Genomic DNA, 22,441 nt, shown 5'->3' with positions numbered 1-22,441 from the left:
TTCATCCTTTAAGGCAACCCTGAAAGGAAGGTAGAGTCCTGATTTTAATGCAACTACCTGAAACAGAATTCTTCATCAGATAATCTTATTTTGGTATTATATATGATAATCTTATTTTGTCAGTATTTTATACTTCAGATGCTATGTGGTACCATTCTGTAGTCTCTCAAATATCACTTGTTGATGCTAATTACAACAGAAGAATGCCATACACGTGATTGTGAAGGTCACCCTTATCCCACACGTGGTCATTTCAATTTCAGTGTCTACTTATCAAGTTTTCTGAAAGAAACTCACTGAACAACATAGGCAGTTTTTCCTGTTTATTATATAGTTATTCTAAGGTGGTAAGTGTCACAAAGTTAACTTCAAGAGGAATAACATGGTCCAGTGTGAAACACAAGGTACAACATTTTACAATGAAACCACAGCACAAAGTAACTGAACTTTCAAAATTGGGTAGTTCAATGAAACATTTTGTCAACGCTTCACTCTACAAAGCTCTGCTGATGGCCTCAGTTGATGGATTTAAAAAATATATTGCTGTGTCAAACGTTTTAACACCAAATGCTTTTTTTAAGAGAATACACATCCAGTCAACTGAGACTGTGAGCAGAAAGTATGTAACTTCTTTATAAAAATGTTATCCAAATTTACAACATTCATAATATATTTCAAAGTAAAGAGTTCTTAGAAAAAATAAACTCAATTCCTTGCTTACTGATGAGTATCAACTCCTCAAAAACACATCACAAGAAAGTTAACTTTCATACTTCTTTGCCTATAACCTTTAGATATCTACTACCCTGGCTTCAAAAACATTTTGTGGCCATATATAATACAAACATTCATGTATTACATGCATCATTTATACTATCTTGGAATTTATCCATCATGTTTACTAAAATGAACCATATTTTAAAGACATCATATGTCATGCACCCTTAAAAATTATAGTGAGGGCCTCTGATTTCCTCTTTTTTCCACATGCGTAACAGGCACAAAATTACAAATATTTTTCAACTGACAGTACAACACACTATATCAGGCAATTGGTATACTGAATTCAATGTATCTCTAATTTTCACACTATGCCTCTGTGGGATATTTCAATCAAAGACAGTTGTCACTAACATGCACAAATAGAGATGCTAGCAAGGCTAATGCAAATATGCATAAATGAGCAAATGTATGCATATATAGTAAATTCATCCAATTAACATTTTCAAGTGTGTATATATTTATGTAGATATATACACACATACAGCATGTATATTCAAAATTTGTCAACAGGTTAGAGTTTTGAAAGAACATACAGGATCGCCTTACAGGTTATCTGGCTTTGCTATTAAACTTACTTCATATCAAATATACTCTGGATTCTCTTCTATTTATGTTCCCACATTATACTTGACAATCTGCAACTGTATCAGTGTTTCATTTTTTTAGTGTATAGTGACTGACAACCACTACAAGTCATCCATAAACACACAATAGAAAAAAGTCAGTCATAGTATTCAATCTTGTTAATAATTGAACACAAAGATAAATCAATATAAACATTAATGTTACTTATATTTAATAGTTAACACAATGTTGGATTTGGCTGAATTTCAATTTTTTTGATAAATCAGTATATCTGAATATTTGGAACCATTTGCCATACTAGTTGAGCAAATTGCTTTTTAACTTAAACATGCCCCAACTAATATGTCACAGAGTAACACTTTATGACATGAAGATTTTATGTATAATTCCACAAAAGCCAGTCACTTATAAGGCTGTATCACAAATACTATACTTTACTATTGATGGTTTATACACATACACAGATACTTACAGAAGCATACCCACATACACACCAAGCGTGGCAAATTTACATAAACACCCAAACACCTGTATAGATATATGGCCACATATGAAAAATTTAGCAGTCCAAGAATTAAAATATGTGGAATTTTCAGGAATATTATTCTGTATCTTCATGTACTTCCATTAAGAAATCTGACTTGCACACTTCATTGTTTTTAAGTAAAAAAAGAAAGAAAGAAAGAAAGAAAGAAAGAAAGAAAGAAAGAAAGAAAGAAAGAAAGAAAGAAAGAAAGAGAAAGAAAGAAAGAAAGACAGACAGAAAGAAAGAAAGAAAGAAAGAAAGAAAGAAAGAAAGAAAGAAAGAAAGAAAGAAAGAAAGAAAGAAAGAAAGAAAGAAAGAAAAGAAAAAAGAGTCCAATCATGTACAGATCTTCAGGGCATGTGTTGGAAATTCCACAGCTGGTTATGTAGGGTACACATATAGTACGTTAGTGCTGGTTCAAATGTTTTTAGAAAATGTTTTTTGGGTTCTTAATATTTAGATGAGTCAATATATGTACACAGGGATGTATACAGATGAGAGAACCTGACACTTCTTAAAATTCTATGGCAGTACGGAAACCGTGTAGATTTTCCCCCCTGCCTAGATGATTAAACAAGACAAAAACACACCATGTGGCTTTCAGAACTATAGTCTTTTGAGTTCACACTGAACTTCACATTTTATATATTTTTAAGTTTTGCACTTCTAAAATGCTGAAAGTAGGGAAATATTCCTAATATCTTTTTCTACAATGTCTACGTCTAAGAAAGAAGTGAGAGCAAGTGAGAAAGTATCGAACTTTGAACTACAGCACGATGTCTTCAGAGCACATTTAGGATTATCATTAGGACAAAACTGCATGGCTATTGCTGAAGTGCTCCCTGCTCAGTAGAACAATTTAAAAATTCATTGCCGAATTTTTTTATGAAGAATTCTATAAGTAAGTCAATCATAAGTGCCTATAAATCACCAATTCTTTTCCACCAATGAACTGAAAACTTCTGGTTTGTTGCTAAGAATTTTTTATTTCTGATTTAGTTTAATAGAATTATGTTTTGCATAAAAAGAGATCTCAAAGACTATAAATGGTGTGCTGTTTCAATCTCTGAGGGACTTTACTTTCAAAAAGTAAATGATATATATAGCCCCTGAACAGTCCTTTAATAGAAGTCATATGTTCAAGAGATTGAATGCTGTGGAAAGCACTTCCCTTGGAACTGCCTGAATGGAAAGTTGGCCATGATATCTATCGGCAATTAGTACAAGTTCAGTTTCTTTTTGCCCTGTCTAAACAAAGCCATGGGTTCTATATCAATTGGCAATATCTACCACTTAGAACAAATAGCATTTATTGGACCTTTCTAGCAGTAGTTGTCCATAAGATTGACAGTGCAGGGAAGTTAAAATTATTAGAATTTATTTTTGTTCTCAACCATCTGACCCCACCAGATTTAAAGTAACTGTTCCATTGCTTTCTTTGCATTTTTGGCAATTTAGTCAAATACATACTAATCTTTTATGGACTCAACTGTATTAAGCAATGCATTTTACAAAGACATAACTAAAACAGACACCAGCATAGGCAACCTCACAGATGTTTACTGTTTCAGCTAAAACAAAGCAGCCTTTTGATCTCAGCAGGAGTCTCTGGTCATTTCTATTGGAAACAGTTTTAAAACCTGAAGCCTGGAACAGGTATTATTATGAACTGTTCTTTCAAGATGGAATGGTTCAGTTTGCAGCTCTTGAATAACCTGCCAGAGAAATGTCTTTCTCTCCAACAGACAGCATAATGAGGCACTAATTATTATAGGGCTAAGTTTTCAAATGCTGTTAGATTGCCTGGATGTTTTTTCTTCTTCTTCTTCTTTTGGTTGGAATATTTTATTCACTTGTAAAGTGAGATGGTAACATATGTAACTATAAACCAGATGGTAAAATTTGCTAGTGGAACAATTTATCAGGGAGATAAATCAATAACATTTAAAACAGCGTGTGACAACTGAATTTCTCTCCATCTTGAATCAAACATTTGAAAATTGTTTTCAAGTAAAATTTGAAAAAAATCATGTAAAAGCCTCGAAATGGCATCAAACATTTTTAATTTGTCACCTACTGAGATATGTCAAGCCTGGAGAATATCAAAACCATGCTTCACAAGTCTTAAATTGTTAGTGTTTGAACTAGTAAAAGTAAATGACCACTAGGATATGGCTTAAATACAATAGACTATACATATTAAATTAATTTTTAACATTCAGACTTAAAATAATTATTTTATGTTTAAGCAAAGCTGACTATAATTTTTAAAAATAGAGGACTAGAAGATCAGAATTAGTAGGTTAATGTTTAACAATGGGTTATAATCATAGACTTAATTGGCTTAACACAAAAGGAGTTTTGCATATGAAAATTTCCAAAACACCAGCAAGATTGAGAATTTTTCAGAGTGGAGATTTGGATACTCTAGGCCTGATTTATACAGCACAATTTAAGTGAATCTTGCTTTTCAAATGGATTTCCTGGAAAAAGTCCAGATACAATTTTTTTTAGGTCTGTATGAAAAAAAAAATTCCCAGCTTTAGTTTTTACACATTTAAAAAATTATGTATATGATTGTAAGAAAAAAATATACAATCTATAGCAATGCCATTGGCCAAGTTCTTCATGTTGGCATATAGCTTAAGCTAAATTTATACTGTTTCTACTAAAATAACTTTAAAAAATAAAATGTACTTGACAACAAAAACAAGGAAAGTTCCTAACGCCTAATTTTAGAGTCTTTCTGAGATGTGTCCTTGTCATAATTTTTCTTTTTCTCTCAGATATACTAACCCACAAAACAATAAGTAGCTTTTTCTACTGTCTAGGGAGAAAAAATCTACCCAAGCATTTTTATTATTTTGCAATAAAAATACCTCTAAAAACCAGCAATTCAAATTTTAAAAAACAACATAAACTTAAGAAAAAATATGAGTGCTAGTGCCATTTTAATATGCTTTACAGAAAGTACAGAAAAATTATATCTCTATGCCTACTTATAATTAAGAAGAAAACTCCATCTACAGAAATTCTGGCTCTATATTGCCACACAATTAGTGTGTTCTTGTACTCAATATTGGGTCCATAAATGAAATTCATCTAGAGCCAGGCGCTGCACAAAAATCTCAGCATTTTGTGTTCAGACTCTCCCCAATCAAATCAATATGGGAGATATTTTTAAAAGTCTCTCAATTTCAAGGTTGAACATTATGAATACAAAATGCCTACATACTTACTTTCGTATGATTTGGTCTTTTATCATTTCAAGGTATGCAAAACTCTTTTGTGTATTTTGCTGTTAGACTTTTGCTTAGGAAATGTGAAACCTTCACCCAATCACAAACCATATACATTGCTCCATTGTTTCTTTTACACTGAGTCTCCTACTGAATCCAAGTCATCCGAAGAGAGGGGGTGGTACAGGTCCTGCAAGATGAAGGGCGGTATAGATTCGTTTACTCAACTTTCTTGGGTGCCCTGTGGCTCTCGTGGGAGCAACACTGAATGGGCATCCCCGGTTTCTAATATTATTGACTTTTTCAAGTCACCAACTTGGAGTAGGAGGAAAGATAATAATAGAGAAACCATCTAAATAAACAAAATGGTGCTGGTTTCACCTTATTGGCAAGAAAATGCCTCTTGGTCTACCCCTAATCTTTCACCTTCCTTGATGCCCGTTGAGTTGCATAGCCCCTGAGGTCTGTAAAGGTCACCTCCACTACTGTGTGACTAGGCAATTCTTTCTTGACCATTTCCTTCCCATTCTTGGTAGAAAAGGAACATGCTTACCTCAAGATAAAATAATTTAAAAGGAGGCTAAGATGGCATTCAGCAAATTCTGGTTCCAGAGCAGCAACTCAAATGTTGTAGTTGCATGTAGCATAAAACCCAAGAAAGCATTGCCTTCTCAAAATACTATGTTTGGACAACAGAAAGAGTGCAAAATTAACCCACCTCACCCCAAATCCCTTCCCAATGTTCTTTCCCTGTTCTCCAACAGACCACTCACTCATCACCTCCTCTCTCTTTCCCCCCCTCCCCTTCCTGCTACTAGATCTCGGTTGGTAGCCAGGCAACCAGCTCAGATCTGCAGAGAGCATCTAGAGTTGGCTTTTCTCCTGTTTTGTACCACCCACTCCTCACATCATCTGACTGATCAGATAATCTACAAAAGTCAGTGATGTGGGAGTATAATGGGGAGCTTCATTCAGCCTACATAACACAACACATTTCTTCCTGATGGATTAAGAAATGGGACCAAAAAAAGTTCATGAGTGGGAAAAGAGTCTCCAGGCTCTGCTTCTGTGACCAGTCAAACGCCTGTAGACAGCAACTTAAATAACTCTGCTTTGGAAAAATAGGTTACTTGGTACATTGCCACAAATATGCTTATGAAGAGAAATGTCTGGCATGCAGGTTTTTCACTGTATAAGACTATTCCAAAATGTCAAGAGAGGTAACATAAAAATGTGATTTTAACAGAAGAAAAAAAGCGAATTAAATTTTATAACTAATATAAGTAAAAACTAGATTTTCTTATTTGTAAAGAAACCAGTCAAATGTATCAACCTTCCTTCTGAAAAAACACCTTATGTTCCTGTATTTTTAAAATGGGGGTAAGGTGTGTGCACGTGCATGTGTGTGTGTGTGTGTGTGTGTGTGTTTTGGGGTGGGGGTAGTCAACTCATTTTCTTGGCCATGTTGCTAGGCAACACAGAAGGAAAAAATAGAAGTAGCTACTGTTTTCCAATCTGCAGTAAAAAGAGTTAATTTATTCTTTGAAGTGTCTTCTTTTAGCACATGCCATCTTTCACTTATGTCAGTATTTCCTGCATAGGAGTATAGCCAACCATTTGAGAAGACCATTAACCAAATTTGAAACAGGATCAATTTTTAGGGATCTTCTAGGCCCATTTTAAATGGGAGGGATTATTTGATGCAGTTGCCTACATGCCAAGATGAAAGCTCCTCTGGCTAAAGCAGCTGGGAATACCTTCATACACTGACACAGCACATGGATGGGGACGTTCATTTATGGCCCAAATTCAACAGCTTGGATGTGGAACCATCTTAGAATATATCCAGTGCCCCGCCTCACAACATGTGCTCAATAAGTGTTTTCAGATGGTATAAACCCTTTGTCCTCCTAAAACAAATGGGATTTTTTTTTTCTCTCAAGTATGGTGTTTGCACTGATCATTTAAATGGTAACGTGAAGAATCTATAAGACAGCCATATCTTATAATCATTCCCCAAGTGCAGGAAATGTTAATTATATAAGCCAATAGCCACAGAGCTGAATGGAAATTTTCTGCCTCAATTGGACAAAATCATACTAAAGTGGAAATACAGAAAGCAGAAGAAGCGAATTCTAGCCCCATTCTGCCAAGAAAGGGATATCGGAGCATAGCTTTACATCCCTACGATGGAGGTCTCCTCAGTAAACGAGCAGGGAGAGAAGCTCTCATTAGCAGTGGGAATTCCCAATCACTCTTAATCTCAACAACTAAGCATAAACGACACCAATAAATCCGTAATCTGAGTTCAATTAGCTCAAAGTATAAAGAGGGATTTCTATGCTAGGTGTACTCTAGAAAGCATACACTCTAAGACACAGAATGTTCTCAGAAAGAGGGCCCTTCCTGCTCTGTATCTAATGGTGGTCCCCATAGATTGATGCCTCACTGGGTGATGTTTACAAGAAAAGAATGACTGACCAGCTCTTCCTCCACTCAAGGACAGGCCTTTAGGAGAGTAAATAAATTTGGTCAATTCTTTGAGTTGTTCGCGAATGATTCCAACACCTTAAAATTCCAAATTAGACTGTGGCCAAGAAAAAAACCATAGTGAAAACACTCAAATGGAAGTAGAACAGAAGTATTGGACTTTGTATCTGGAAAGAGCCTCCTCGTTTTGTTTTGTGTTTCCAACGGAGACCCAGAAAAGAGAATAGGCTTATCTAAGATACCATGGCCATTTAGTGGACAAGCTGGCGTCAGATCCCAGGCTTCATCAAACACTCAAAACAAGCTCCACCTGATGCCAGGTGAATCAGCGGAGAAAGATAACCAAACTTGATTATTTGGTGCAATAGGCTCCAAAGGAGCTAGGGACCAAATGAATCTCCCTGCCCCACACTCTTAGACGTCTGGCAGCCTAAAGACACAACCTGTGCAGAAATCTTGAAGAGAGGGCCTTCCATCCTGGATGACACCTAATTTTATAGAACTCAGAAGTTTTATTTTAAAACACATATTAAAAGAAACCAAACTCAAGAATGTAGCATTTGAGTGCAGTAGACTGCAAGGAGTCCTCGCTTATTAAAGTGTTCGGCGAACACCATCATGAAACCTCCTAGGAGCGTACATTCCCCCGAACTCGCGTCTGAAATCAGGACCATAAAGGGCCTTCCGTTTTTGGCATTGTACCTCCCCTTTTGCCTCCTTCCCACTACTTTTATTTTTGACTTGGTATTACTGGAAAAGACAAACAGTACAGGTTGTGACAGGATAAGAACAGTAGTCTCTCCATCCTGAGAGAAGTGCTCTCACCTTCTTCCTTAGTATGGAGAAGCTAACAGTTTCCAGTAACTTTTTCACTGTGGTCTCCAAGCTCAGCCAAATTCTCCATAAATGTAAGTAGTGATGAAAAGGTGCTCAATGTGGGTTTCATCCACAAAAGCACGTGTCATAGGTTCCCATCCCCTACCTCATGGACCCTCTGCTGCTCCGGGGTCCCATCTGTACCATAAGCAATTTTCCACCAGGGCCCTCCCCTCCATTCACAGCACTTCTTCTTTCCCTTAATGGTGACATCTAATCAAACTCATCACAACTAAGAAGGCTTATAAACTAGTGCTAATAAAGCCTGTACAGTCAGAACAAAAAGAGGAGTACGTAAAAGTGAAGTAGCAAAGGTGCATTCTTCTGAGTTAAGATTTGGACAAGGTTACAGAGAAGCTAAAAGCCCTGAGTTCTAGCTAAACCACAGCAATAAGCAACTCCCCATTGGTCACCTCCTGTTCTAGCTTAGCTATCACCTAGAGACGAGCAGCACGATTTGCTGGCACCTGTACCACTCTGCACCGAGGCTGAGACAAGTCTGAAACAAGCAGCTTGCTTATTTCCTTACCCTCTGCTTTCGCAGGCTTCCTGGGCTGGTGGGTGATGGGCTTGGCGACTTGCCTGAGCGCGGAGTAGAGAGCTGACTACCAGGGGTTCCATTAACTAGAAATACAAAGAATCACACACAGAGAAAAATGGCATGTTAAATAATTTTCATGACAAATCATCTCCAAGAAATAAACAATTATATAGAGAGCTGTCTATTAGAACTCTAGACACCCTTCCATGTGTACATTGAGGAAGAGCTTTGGGAAGTAGCCTTCAGAGAGTCACAGTTTTGCAAATCCTGTGTTTCACAGAGCAGTAGGTTACAGAATTATTTTTTAAGATGTACCTTTCACAACTTTCCTGATGAATGTATTAATGATGCCTTTAACTGTGCCAGCAGGGACTTTAGGAATGTATGGTCCTGAGGCATTTTCAATGAGGTTCATTCTTAACTCTTCAGTTTAGCTACCTAGTACTCCCCAGCAGGAATAAATATAAGCACAGATCACCAGTGACATTCCAATGACCTGATAAATAGATCACTGTATTTGTATAATTAATAACCCACTTCTAGAAAAATGTCCTGCATCCACCTGTGTCTTGTCCATCCGCCGAGCCTGATTGTGATGGACCTGCCTTGAATTGGACAGTCACTGGCCACAGATGCTGAGAAACTCCTCACAGTTTCTCTTTGCTGCCTTTGAAAAGAAAAACTGCTAACCAGTTCAAATCACTGGAATTCTACCCAATACTCAAGAGTTTCATGCACATTTTCACTAAACTGAACTAAAGCCACAGAACTCAAGTAAGCAATTCTTTTCTCTAAGTAACATCATCTCTAACAACAGAATGAAACACTTAAAGACATGGTTTTATAAAGATGTATCAGGTCGCCTCTATTTTACCTGTAAAAATGACAACATTACAGCCCCACAGTCAGTGAAGTAGAATTAACCAGGAGACACATAGATTCTTGAGGGTGCAAAATAAACGCTTTCCACATGGGAGAGCAGCAATGCATTTCACTTACCTTCTATGAGTTCTAACATGGACACAGTCTTAGTGTTGGACCTGAATACCAAGGGCAGAATCCCGTCTCAGCACTAAGCCAAGCACCCGCGGAAACGGGAATTGGTTGGATGAGTTTAAGGATGGCTAAGGCTGCTCTCAGAGCAGGCTGAATGAGATGCAGGATTCATCAGCAGATGCCTTTTCTGCGTAAAGCTGACGTCTCCCAAGCAGCAGTGGGAGGTGCAGGTTCTGTCTTAGGCTACATCAAAGGTGTCAATTAAGCCTCTTGCCAACAGCAACCCCCACCCCGACACCACTCCCTCCCGGAAGCCCCGGTGCTGTCAGTACTTTGCACTGAATCATAATGAAGTGGCCCTGGGGGCAAGAGATCCAGTGACTCATTTGAAAATCGAAATGACAATAACTCTTCTAAAGCCTGGTGACTACCAGGTAATCTGGAAACCCTCACACAATTCAGTGGCAAGGTAGGATGTTTATTGATTGTTCGTATTTGATGTTTTCCCAAAAACTTACAACCCTGGGAAGTGGGAAGCTCCTTGTTTTGTCATCTCCTCCAAAGACCTTAAAAAATGTCACATACCCCATGCTGCATTAATTTGTAGTTTTGCTTTTGAAATGTATTTGGCAAGTCCTAAAAATAGAAGCCTAAAAAGCTATGTATGTTTTTTTTTTTTTTTTTTTCTCGCAGAGAGAGTGAACTGGAAAGCTAAGAATGCTTTAATTTGCTTGCATGCCACTCTCCTGTCTTTGCTGAGTGAACTTCATGCTCAGACCTCATCACATTAGACTTCCTCAGCCAGTAGCCTCTAAGGAAGGGGCTCAGAAATAGGCAAGGATTAAAGACAAGGGCAGAAGCAGAGCCTACAACCAATAAGGAAGGGATGCCTTACTGGTTGGCTGGAGAACACATTTTGTGAATATATTTTCTTTGCCCACCCGCATTCTACTGCACATCTTTATGTCATACCTAAAGGCTACATAGATTGGAGAAAAAAATCAGCAAATAGGGAAGCAAACACAGTGTTAACACTTTTTACTTTGAGACTCTGATCTTACCCAGCTAATGGAAAATTAAGAAAGAGAGACAAAGGATTCACAAGAAAACAGTCTCAGGAATACTTTGCTTTAAAAAGCAAAACAAAACAATAAAAGTCTGTACATATTTAGTAAGTACCCATTACATGTGTATCTCAGTTTATTGAAGGCATTTTTATGCACCAGTCAATGCACTTAAACCTTTTATATATGCACATATATGCATCTATATGCATCAGCATGTATGTATATTACACCATTTAACTCACACAATAACTCTATAAGATTGTCAGTATCATTTCCACCCATTCTACAGGTGAGGAAATTGAGGCTTACAGATGATGGGTCATTTGACAAACAAATATGGAGCAAAATCTAACCTAGGCAGTTTAAAACCTGCACTCTTACTACTACCTTGCCTTACTGTGTCAGCCCTTTAGCCTACAGGTAAACCAGAGAACTAAGCTAGTAATTACAATAAAGTATTTTGAGAGGGGAAGTGAGGCAGGATAGTCAAGGAAGTGACCATGTTCTTGGGATGCAGCAATGGTGGTGACCTCACAGCCAATACAATAAGCCTTGGCATTCACATTGTAACTGAGCTCATGTAAGCAAAGCTATCTTCAGGAGGGACTGTCCCTTCTCTAGAGCATGTGCATTTTGATTTTAATTGTCATCAAACTGACCCTTTGCTCATTTATAGTAAAAAACACACTCCTGGGTGGAGATTTAAGATGCTAATGAGACATGTGATATATGAACATGCACATACAGCTACAGTGCATGTGCACCCAGAGGACCACCCAGAACATGCTTACTAGTAACACCTCTTCCCATCTCCTTATGAATTATCATGTAAGACTCTCATAAAGGGGGTTTCTCCAGCAATAATCAACACTGCCTCACCCTTACAAGCAGCTCACCCTGAACTCTCTCTCTCTCTCAGGGTATACTGTTTATTCTGCATCTAACTTTCAAAATACTCTTTTTCTTTTGCAATGAATGACTCTCTGCTGCATCTCCTTGGCTGTATGTCTCTTGTTTAAATTCTTTTAAACTAAGAAGACAAGAGCCAAGGTATCACAACAGCCATCAACAGAAGTATTGGGTGTTGCAATTGGAATCCTAATAACCAACAGAGTCAGAGTTGGCCTATGCCCTTCATAGAGGCAGTGGATACAGGAGTTAGCCTGGTGAAGCAGGGAGGGCACAATGAAGGAAAAGTGTCCTCGGACCAGGGATCCCCTGTTTCAGGGCTGGATGCAAAAAAGGAGGCCAGTGTGGTGCATTGAGGAGATTTAAATAAGTTAGTACAGCAAGTATGTGGGGTTGGAGGGGGAGGAGTTTCAGTAATGAGATGGAGGCAGGGGTCGCATAGTGAGCAGGGCTTTAAAATTCATGTTAAGGAGTTTGGTTTTTATCCAAAGGGCAATGAGAAGCAAAAACAAAACAAAAATAAAACAAAACAAAACAATAAAAACAAAAACAAAAAAGATTTTAAGCAGGAGTCACAGGATCAGGCTTGCATTTGAAAATGCTCTCCAGAGCTCTTGCCCTGTCAAGAGTGGATTACAGGGAAACAATACTGGATGCAAGGAGAATGTCAAGTTAGGAGAGAGTGGGGCACATTTAAGGGTCCTATGGTAGAGATGCTGACGTGGCTGATCTAGGGTAGTGCCATGGGGTGGCAGTAAATGGAAACATTCCAGAGAAAGGTAAGAGGTAAAAACTATAGAACTTGGTAATTGATTGGCTGTAGAAGATTAAGGCCAAAAGGCAGCATGTTTGCAAGGACACAGAGAGTTTGGACACTTTGAACGGAAGCACCTTAGGTGACACCAGTTCTGCCATGTAAGTTGGTACAATGTTTTCTGTTTTAGATGAAGAAACAGGTTTAGTGGGGTAACTTGTCCAAAGACAAAGAGCTGGAAGATGGCAGAGCTAAAACTAGATTTCATTTAGATCTTACTCAAAAAACTTCGCACTTTTCCTATGAGTGGCTGGTCCTGGCACCTCAAGGCATGTCCAGAACCCTCCTCGTGTCTGTAGGGCTAAGGATGCCTAGGCTTCTCGCTCTACTGCCGGGACACTTGGATCTGCCTCCTTTAGGTAAGCTTGTTGCAATAGTAAAAGTGGTTTTTGCCGTTAAAAGTAAAGCAAAAACTGCAATTACTTTTGCACCAACCTAATAAAACCACTGGGCTCAGTGCTTCTATTTGCATTGCCATCTCTAGAAAAATGAAACTCAAGTGCCAGACAAGTCATTTACAATCAAATGTTTTTGGAACACAACTTGTCTGAACATTGGGAACAGCCTGTATTCTTAGGGTCAGAGCTCTGTTCAGACTCTTCCTCTTGGCCATGCAGAAGAGCATCAGCAACTTCTTAAAATGTCTCTTGACATCCAGAAAGCATTATACACCTTCTTGTTGAATCACTGCTGGGATAAATAATTTTCTTTCATAAATAAGTTTGACACATGTACTGAGTTCACTTGGTTTTTGCTCTGTAATGCCAGAAGTCTCTAAGTGCCAATAACAAGGCTTTGTTACTTATTTAATAGAACTTATTAAAATTCAACTTAAAATGGCATTATTTTTCAGAGGCCCTTATTAAACAATTCTTTATCTTGAATGGGAACAATTAAACTAATATGGTTGTTGTTAAACAGCCAAGCAGGGCTGAACAATTAATTATTTCAGTCTCTGAATCCACTAAACTCTGAATTAGTAAAGAATTCATTAGAATCATTGCCTTTACCCAGTTCTGGTCTCCTTTGCTTATATCTGTATAGGCACATTTTCTTATTTTAAAAAATAGGAAATGTCTTCCTTTGCTGTGCTTGTTACCCTTGAATAAGAAGTGCTCGACTTCAGGATGGATCATTCACTGATACCATGAGGACCAATTAACATCACTGGTCACCAAAGAGCTGTGGAAGAAATCTCACTGCAGAGCTGACTTCTATCTCTCTCGACGGTACATGACCCTCCTTTATTTCAACTCAGCTGTCACCTAAGCCTGCCAGGGATCCAACAGCATATACTGGTCACAGTGCATTGTTGAATAATACTCCTCAGGAAGTATGCAGATCCACTTTTTCCTTCATCATTTCAGACAGGTGAACCCACTCTTGTTCACTAACTGGAGCCACGAGTCCAGGGCTCTAGATATCAACGTATCAGCACACATAGTGTACACTTAATACATGCTAGATTCTTATTGCTCCCTGTCCTCTAGATGCTTACGATTAAATATCAAAGTTACTTTAAACATTCTGGAATTTGGAAATACTTGGCTTAATTTACAAATTCATTGTCCTTTTAAATGACTTTCCACGCATATGTAGGTTAACTTCTTTTTGCAGTTGCGTTCCTAAAAGTCTCAGATACCAAGTGAAAGCTGAAATGTTAGTAAGCATCTCAAATTGGTTCTGAAGTCAGAGAAATCTCCAAGTGAGACCATCTAATTAAAAGATGTACAACTTTTTGGACATGAAATCCACCTTACTGTTTCCCTGTTTTCTTTTAGCACTTAAAGCGGCTCATTTATTTCTGGTGCTGCACTTGTCAAGATTTGGGGAGAGAATGTGTTTGCATATATGTGTGTGTCCTTGGGTTTGGGGGTGGCGATTCAGGCATGCTGCCAGGGAGATCTGGCTTCCTGCCTTAGACTCTCCTTTACTCCCTAATCATGGTGTAGGCTGTTCATTCCCTAAAATCTCTTTCTCAGCTTTTGTTCCTTGCTTGCCACACTATTGAGAAGAAAAAAAAAAAAAAAATGCAGGGGGTTGGGGGCACATTGGGAATCAGTTGAGACCAAGAGAAAAGAGACAACTACCTAACAGAGGGAAGAAGATGCACTTTTCCCCTAACTTTAGCTTCCTGGGTGCTCACCTCATAGGTGAGGTGGCGCTCTGATTTTCTCCATGTCTGTTTTCTCTTGAACTCAGACAATGGGTCCAATTCAAAGAAACCATCTACTGAGAATAAAGGGAAGGAGGGACCCCAGGAACAGAGGAGAGGGAGACAGGGACATGGCTCTGTGAATTAATTTTTTAAATAAATACGTACAAAGGCTCCGAACCTCAGGAAATTTAGGCAACAGCTCCTAGCATTTCTCAATTCATTCGTGCGGTCAACATTTACCCAGTAGTCACCATGAACTCACAGTCACTGCAGAATGCACAAAGAACCCCTGCTCTCAGAGACCTTGCAACTGAGCAAGGTGGTACAACGTGTCATCGGTGAATCAGCTGCCGCAGTACTGCAGGGCTGGCGAAGACCCTGGACAGCGAGGTGATCCGGGAAAGTGGCAGAGGTCTGCAGGGCCAAACTGGGTGAGTGGGCTTTAGACAGCTGAAGAAACAGAGGAAGACATTCTAGCAAGGACAAGTGAGAGGAATAAAGGGATGAGGTGGAAAAGCCCAAGCTGGGGACAATTTAAATTTGTTTCTAGGATGGAGCATGGGTCCAGAGAAGAAATGGGAGACATGACTGGAAAGGAAGATGTCCTCCACTTGAGAATGAGTCCAGACTTTATTTGGCAGACAACAAGTGATGGCAGCAGGTTGGACATTGGTGCCCAGGGCAGATGTAAGATAAAGTGGGAGGATGTCAGCTAGTGATGGCATCACCACAGGGAGAATGGTGACCCACTGAATGTGGACAGGGTGGGGAGAAAAGAGGTGGTGACAATTTGGGGTACAAGAAAAATATTTTAATTAAACAATGAAAAAAGACCAACTAGAGTCCTGTGATATAAAATTAGGCAATTTTTGGATCTGATCCCTATCAGCTGGGATCCAAGAACAGGCTATGGTTATGACAGGGGAACTAGGGACCACAAGCACCAAGGGTCAGGGTGGATGGCGGTCCTGGGGTTGATCCCTACCAACCAATTGCTGCAGGACAGCTCCCGCTAGAGTAAAGCCTGGAGCCAGCCTGGGAGAGGACCCACGGTGACCCCCAAAAATGATACTCCCAGATCAGGTCCCCCTGCCATCTGGTATTACCCATTCCTTTGTAAGCCACAGTGGCATCCTCATTGCTGAATCCTATGATCCCCATTCAGTTCTCATGCTACCTGACATCTCAGCATCAAGCATTTCTGCCCCTTCCTTCATCTCAAAACTTTCTGCCCCTTTGACTTCTGTCTCTGTACTCTTACTGTTCTTCCCTGCTTCTGCTGATTGCTCTTAGAAATGCAGACTTACCCCATGGTTCCATTTACATCTTTACAAATCTGTTCTTGAGGCAGCAGGGAGGTACCTTATGTTTCTTTTGTTTGTTTGTTTGTTTGTTTGTTTTTTGAGACGGAGTCTCACTCGCTCCAGGCTGGAGTGCAGTGGCCGGATCTCAGCTCACTGCAAGCTCCGCCTCCCGGGTTCACGCCATTCTCCTGCCTCAGCCTCCCGAGTAGCTGGGACTACAGGCGCCCGCCAGGTCGCCCGGCTAGTTTTTTGTATTTTTAGTAGAGACGGGGTTTCACCATGTTAGCCAGGATGGTCTTGATCCCCTGACCTCGTGATCCGCCCGTCTCGGCCTCCCAAAGTGCTGGGATTACAGGCTTGAGCCACCGCGCCCGGCCTTATGTTTCTATTATTCAAATCACTACAATGTACCAGGGTCTCCCAAATATATATTGTTAGCTCAGATCTCCTGACTTAGAACAGTTTTTTATTTCCAGTTGCTTACAAACATTTCCAAATCACCTCACACTCCACATATCTAAAATGAAACTCAGTCCCTACCTCTCCTCATCCAACAAATCTGCTTCCTATCTCTGATTCCTCTCTCTTCTTCTAGCCTCACATCCAGTTCAATTTCTGGTTTCATTTCCCTTTGAGGTCTCCCCCATTCCCAACAATGCTCTTTCAGTTCTGTCTCAACAATTTCATTCCAGGATGACTACAATGGCCTCATAGAGCCTTCCTGGCCCTTAGCCTTTCGTGTGTAGCAATTTTTTCTACCACCGTGCCACTGTTTCCAAAACTCAACTGCGGTCTTTCATGGCATGGTGAAAAATTCCCTTTCACTTCATAATACCTACAACTTATAGCACAAATATACTTCCATGACCCTGTGCAATTGGACCACAACCAATGGGGCTACCACCATCTTTCCAACTCTTTCTTAGAATTATAGCCTGCGTTTTTATTGAACAAGCAACTATTCCCTAACTATGCCATATAGTTTCATGTCTTTGTGCCTTAGCTCACATTGGGAGGGAATGCCCTCCTGGCCCTTTTTTACAACCAAATGTATAGATCCTTTTCTCTTGGAAGAGCTCTCAGACCCTATTAATGAGATCTAACCTGTTTCCTCTAGATCATCACAGCACTTATTACACTATTACAGTTACATGGTATATAGTCAAGTACCACATAAAAATGTTTTGGTCAACAATGGACCATAGATCCGATGGTGGTTCCATAAGATTATAATACTGTATTTTCACTGCACCTTTTCTATGTTTACACCTGTTTAGATGTGCAAATGCTTATCACTGGTTACAACTGCTAGAATATTCAGCACGATAACATACTGTATAGGTTTATAGCCCAGGAGCAACAGGCCATACCACATAGCCATGTGTAGCAGGCTACACTATCTCTAGGTTTGTGTATGCACACTCTAGGATGTTTGCACAATGGCAAAATTGCCTAATAACACATTTCTTGGAAGACAGCCCCACCATTAAGGGACACGTGGCTGTATATGTTTCTCTCCCAACTATAATATAAGCAACTTGAAGGCAAGGACTGTAGTTTAATCATCTTTGCACTCTTGGGACCTAATGCATGTCTGGAACACAGTAGATACTCAGGAAATATTTAATTAACATGGGGCATTAACAGTAAGAAATTTATACAAGCAGTTGATGTACGTTGCTGCCCCCAAGTAGACAGTAAGTCAAGATAATGGTTCAAGGCTTTGAAGAGTATCTTTGGAGGTTCTTCTGGGGTGAGCACCAGGGAGAGTTGGTGGGTGCAGAGAAAGAAGAAATGGAAGGAGGGATGAGCCTTACGTGCAGCCAGAAATTCCAAAGACACAAGGGATGACTCACCAACCTCTTATTTTCTTGATGTATTTTGTTCTCAACAATTCCCTTGGAGCTCCAAAGCAAAAAAGATTCTCCATAGATTGTATAAGGCTGAATTCTCTACACTAAAGGAAAAGACTGAACTAAAAATTAATAGCTGGTAATCTACCTTTGAAGGTGTTAGATATAAATCAAAAGAATTTGACAAACTGGACTAGTAGTGAGCTGATTAAAATTCTCTTCACTTCCCCAGCTTTGATTCTTATCTGCATATGCTGCATAAAATATTTTTATAGAACTGTAAAAAAGTAAAATTTAAATAGCATGAATAAAAAGACTTCAGGATTTCTGGAGTCACACAGAAGTTTTAAGACTGGGCATTCAGAATGGTGCTTTGTCTTGGTAGATGTTCATTAACTAAGCCATTTGGCTTTACCTTCTTTCAAATGTTTGCCCTTGCATCTCCAGCACCCAACATTGCTGATCCACTGTAGATTCTCAATGTATACTGAATGAATGAATGGTTGTTGCCATGAATGGTTCTACTGTAGTCTGTAAGCTTCTCAAGGGCAAGAAAGTACATTATCTCATATTGGAATCGAAAGGTGTGAGGTACTCATTGGGCCTCAGTTATGTCTGCTATGGGTTCCACAGACAGAGATTCTAAATACAGGGTATCATTCTATGATAAAAAGTTGGCTATCTAAATGTAAATAAAAACTCTAAAACAAACAAAAAACCCCATTTTTCTTCTCTGTTTTTTTTTTTTTTTTTTTTTTTTTTTTTTTTTTTAGAATGGGGTCTTGCTCTGGCATCCAAGCTGGGGTGCAGTGGTGTGACCATGGCTGACTGCAGCCTCAAACTCCTAAGCTCAAGAGATCATGCCACCTCAGCCTCCCAAGTAGCTGGGACCATAGGTGTGCACCATCACACCCAGTTAGTTTTTAAATTTCTTGTAGACACAGGTCTCGGTATGTTGCCTAGATTGGTCTCAAACTCCTGATTTCAACCAATCCTCCTGCCTAGCCCTCCCAAAGTATTGGGATTAAAGGTATGAGCCACCATGCCTGGCCCCAAAGCTTTCCCAAATCCAAGAAAAGATCAAAATTTTGAAATCTGTAAGTTTTAAGGAGAACTGCAGCTATGAAACTTCAAGATAAACACAGTTTCCTTATAAGATTAAGAGAACAATATAAAGCCAACTGAAGTTTTATTAGTCTTTATTAAAACCAAATTAATGCATATTTTATTCTTATTTTTAGAGTTATTTTGTTATAACTTCCCTATGTAGATAAAAAAAAATTGCTTAAAAGAATTTCACTTTTGCCACTGCACTCCAGCCTGGGTGACAGAGTGAGACCCTGTCTCAAAAATAAAAATCAAGCAGTTTACTTTTAACTTATACATTTTACTAGATCTGTGTTCCAAATATATACACACGTATGAAGAGTCAACCCATATGAAACTCTTTACTCCTTACACATTCTTGTTTCTTTAAGAAGCAACTAGAAGTCTTTTTCCAATTTCTTAGTGATTCATCCTCCAGCGTCTCAGCATGCAATTTATCTAGAGGCTCTTTATTCTTTTCATGTGTTATTAAGGCTTCTGGTTTCTCTTTGCTAGCTCTGTTTGCCTCCTTTCAGCCTTTTCTGTTATGGAGACTAATCATAATTCAACAGGTATGTGAATTATGTTATCTGTGAGGCCTTGACCCCTATGCTTCCTGAGAATAGGGGCATCATTAGTGCCTAGCAAATGCCTGACACTAGTTGGTCTGTAACTGATAGTTTTGAAAGTGTAAATGAACTTTACACTTTAATAAATCACTTTGAACCACTTTTAGTGCAATGAAGAGAACTGGGTAAGGGACAAAGGGAGGATTTACAGAGGATTCTCATTCTTGTTCTAATGCTGACTTACAAGGGAGGTTTCTGTCCAGCAATGCTATTCATTAGGAAGTTGGGGTAAATCATTCACCTCCTGGAACCCTGGTGCCAAGGGACTAATACTTAGGCTTATGTTGCAAGGTGTTGTGATGCTGTGAATTGCACTCTCAAACCAGGGACTAGCTTAATTGTTTTCTGGATCAAAACTCTAGTAAGTGGAGGTGAAGAAATAGGTATCCAGGACTGCCAGCCTTGTGTGTCTAGAGCACCAGAAGCCCCCGGTGCCAGCCCCGAGTTGCCATTCTGAACTCTGGGACTCAGAGCAAAGCAGTTATCCCAGCCCTGCCACTGTGTTCTTATTTCCACAGAGATAATAATAACTTGCCTTACTTGCTTGCTGTTAGGAAATTAATAGGAGGATCAAAAAAGATTGAAGAAATAAAGGCCATATGTAAACAATAATGTGTCTGGTAAATATAAGTTAACCATGTTATATTCTTTTTTTTTTTTATTTTTGAGACGGAGTCTGGCTCTGTCGCCCAGGCTGGAGTGCGGTGGCCGATCTCAGCTCACTGCAAGCTCCGCCTCCCAGGTTCACGCCATTCTCCTGCCTCCGCCTCCCAAGTAGCTGGGACTACAGGTGCCCGCCTCGTCGCCCGGCTAGTTTTTTGTATTCTTTAGTAGAGATGGGGTTTCACCGTATTAGCCAGGATGGTCTCGATCTCCTGACCTTGTGATCCGCCCGTCTCGGCCTCCCAAAGTGCTGGGATTACAGGCTTGAGCCACCGCGCCCGGCCGTTAACCATGTTATATTCAAAGCAGCATAGCCTGAAAATTGCATAGATCTTAACTTTGTAATATGCTCCAATTTCTGTATAATATAGGAAACTGAATACTGGAAGTAGAAATTTAAACACTGAAGTAGAAATCATTATAAACTTTAGGTTAATGTTTTAGGGGGAAAACAAAGACTTTTTTTTTTTTTTTTTTTTTTTTTTTTTGAGACAGGGTCTCTTTCTGTCTTCCACACTGGAGTGCAGTTGTGCAATCTCAACTCACTGCAACCTCTGCCTCCCGGGGTCAAGCCATCCTGAGTAGCTGGGACCACAGGAAACACAGGAACCATCGTGCCAGGCTAATTTTTGTATTTTTTTTTTTTAGAGACCAGGTTTCACTAGCCTGCCTTGGCCTCCCTAAGTGCTGGGATTACAGGCATGAGCCACCACACCTGGTCTAAAGATGCTTTAACATTAAAAAGTCCGGTAGTAGTTGGGTTTGGGGCAATACTAATGTTGATGGAGTATTTAAGTAAAATTCATGTTTGAGTCCATATGATTGATGAAAAACACTAAACAGGCTATTTTAAGAAAATGTGATACAATCTGTATAGAGATAATTCAACATGCCTTTCCACTAGTTCCAAGAGCCTTAGTTGAGTAGGGACAGGAGACCTGGGCCAGAGCAGTGGAGGGGCCCCAAGAGAGGGGCTTCCCTGACATCAGCAGCTGCACTTGCCTCCAGGAGAACTGGCAAAGCTGCCGAACTCCTTAACCCCTGGGTCTGGTTCCAGGGAAAGGAGGTGGTCCTGAGGTCACTGGCACAATCCACACATTTGTGACTGGGAGTCGACCGCTCTGTGAAACTCTCTAAATTGGAACCATCCAAAGGAAAGTGGGAACAAGTTGCTCTTGGTAGCAAGTCAGAATCAAGAGATAGTCAGTGCATATAATAAGCTCTTACATAATCAGAAAATGGTTGCATGTTATCTCCTCCAGGTCAAAATGCAGCAAGCTGAAAATTTTAAATGCATAAAAAGCTCACATTAAACAAAATATGATTAGTGTTATACAATTAATTTTGACCTAGAAGTTAAAGACACCTAGAAGTGCTAATTTTTCAAGAACGTGTTAATTTTAGAATGAATTTGGACTCTACTTTCTTTATGAAAATGATACGACTGGCCAGGCGCGGTGGCTCAAGCCTGTAATCCCAGCACTTTGGGAGGCCGAGACGGGCGGATCACGAGGTCAGGAGATCGAGACCATCCTGGCTAACCCGGTGAAACCCCGTCTCTACTAAAAAATACAAAAAACTAGCCGGGCGAGGTGGCAGGCGCCTGTAGTCCCAGCTACTCGGGAGGCTGAGGCAGGAGAATGGCGTAAACCTGGGAGGCGGAGCTTGCAGTGAGCTGAGATCCGGCCACTGCACTCCAGCCTGGGCGACAGAGCGAGACTCCATCTCAAAAAAAAAAAAAAAAAAAAAAAAGAAAATGATACGACTTGGTATGACTTACCTATCCCAAATTTCAAGTTAGTGCTGGTCAGTTCAACCAGGTTTCAACTAGAGTTGAAAAGGACTTCAAGGAAAAAATAGAATGTGGAAATGCTTGTTTGGAGCAACTTGTTGATTTTGAGGCAATGCGTCCTACCCATTTT

The 22,441-nt window shown here is 39.7% G+C and overlaps 1 protein-coding gene across 6 annotated transcripts in view; it reads right to left on the bottom strand.

Annotated features, from left to right (window-relative positions):
- The window catches only part of DCLK1 (doublecortin like kinase 1), a 359,929-nt gene that overhangs the window by 77,684 nt on the left and 259,804 nt on the right, over window positions 1-22,441 (bottom strand). For 3 of the 6 annotated variants that reach the window (XM_030922322.1, XM_010383111.2, XM_030922321.1), the window contains exon 6: window positions 9,029-9,123. In XM_030922322.1, coding sequence (XP_030778182.1) covers window positions 9,029-9,123 — 95 coding nt within the window. Of the gene's footprint in view, window positions 1-5,256; window positions 5,324-9,028; window positions 9,124-10,039; window positions 10,392-22,441 lie in introns of those variants that run through there. The other 3 variants (XM_010383113.2, XM_010383112.2, XM_030922323.1) reach the window with 2 other exon arrangements.

Source organism: Rhinopithecus roxellana, chromosome 18, assembly GCF_007565055.1.
Source record: "Rhinopithecus roxellana isolate Shanxi Qingling chromosome 18, ASM756505v1, whole genome shotgun sequence".
In the NCBI taxonomy this organism is placed as follows: Eukaryota; Metazoa; Chordata; class Mammalia; order Primates; family Cercopithecidae; genus Rhinopithecus; species Rhinopithecus roxellana.
Note: the sequence above shows the minus strand (reverse complement) of the source record. Positions and strands in the feature narration are given on the sequence as shown.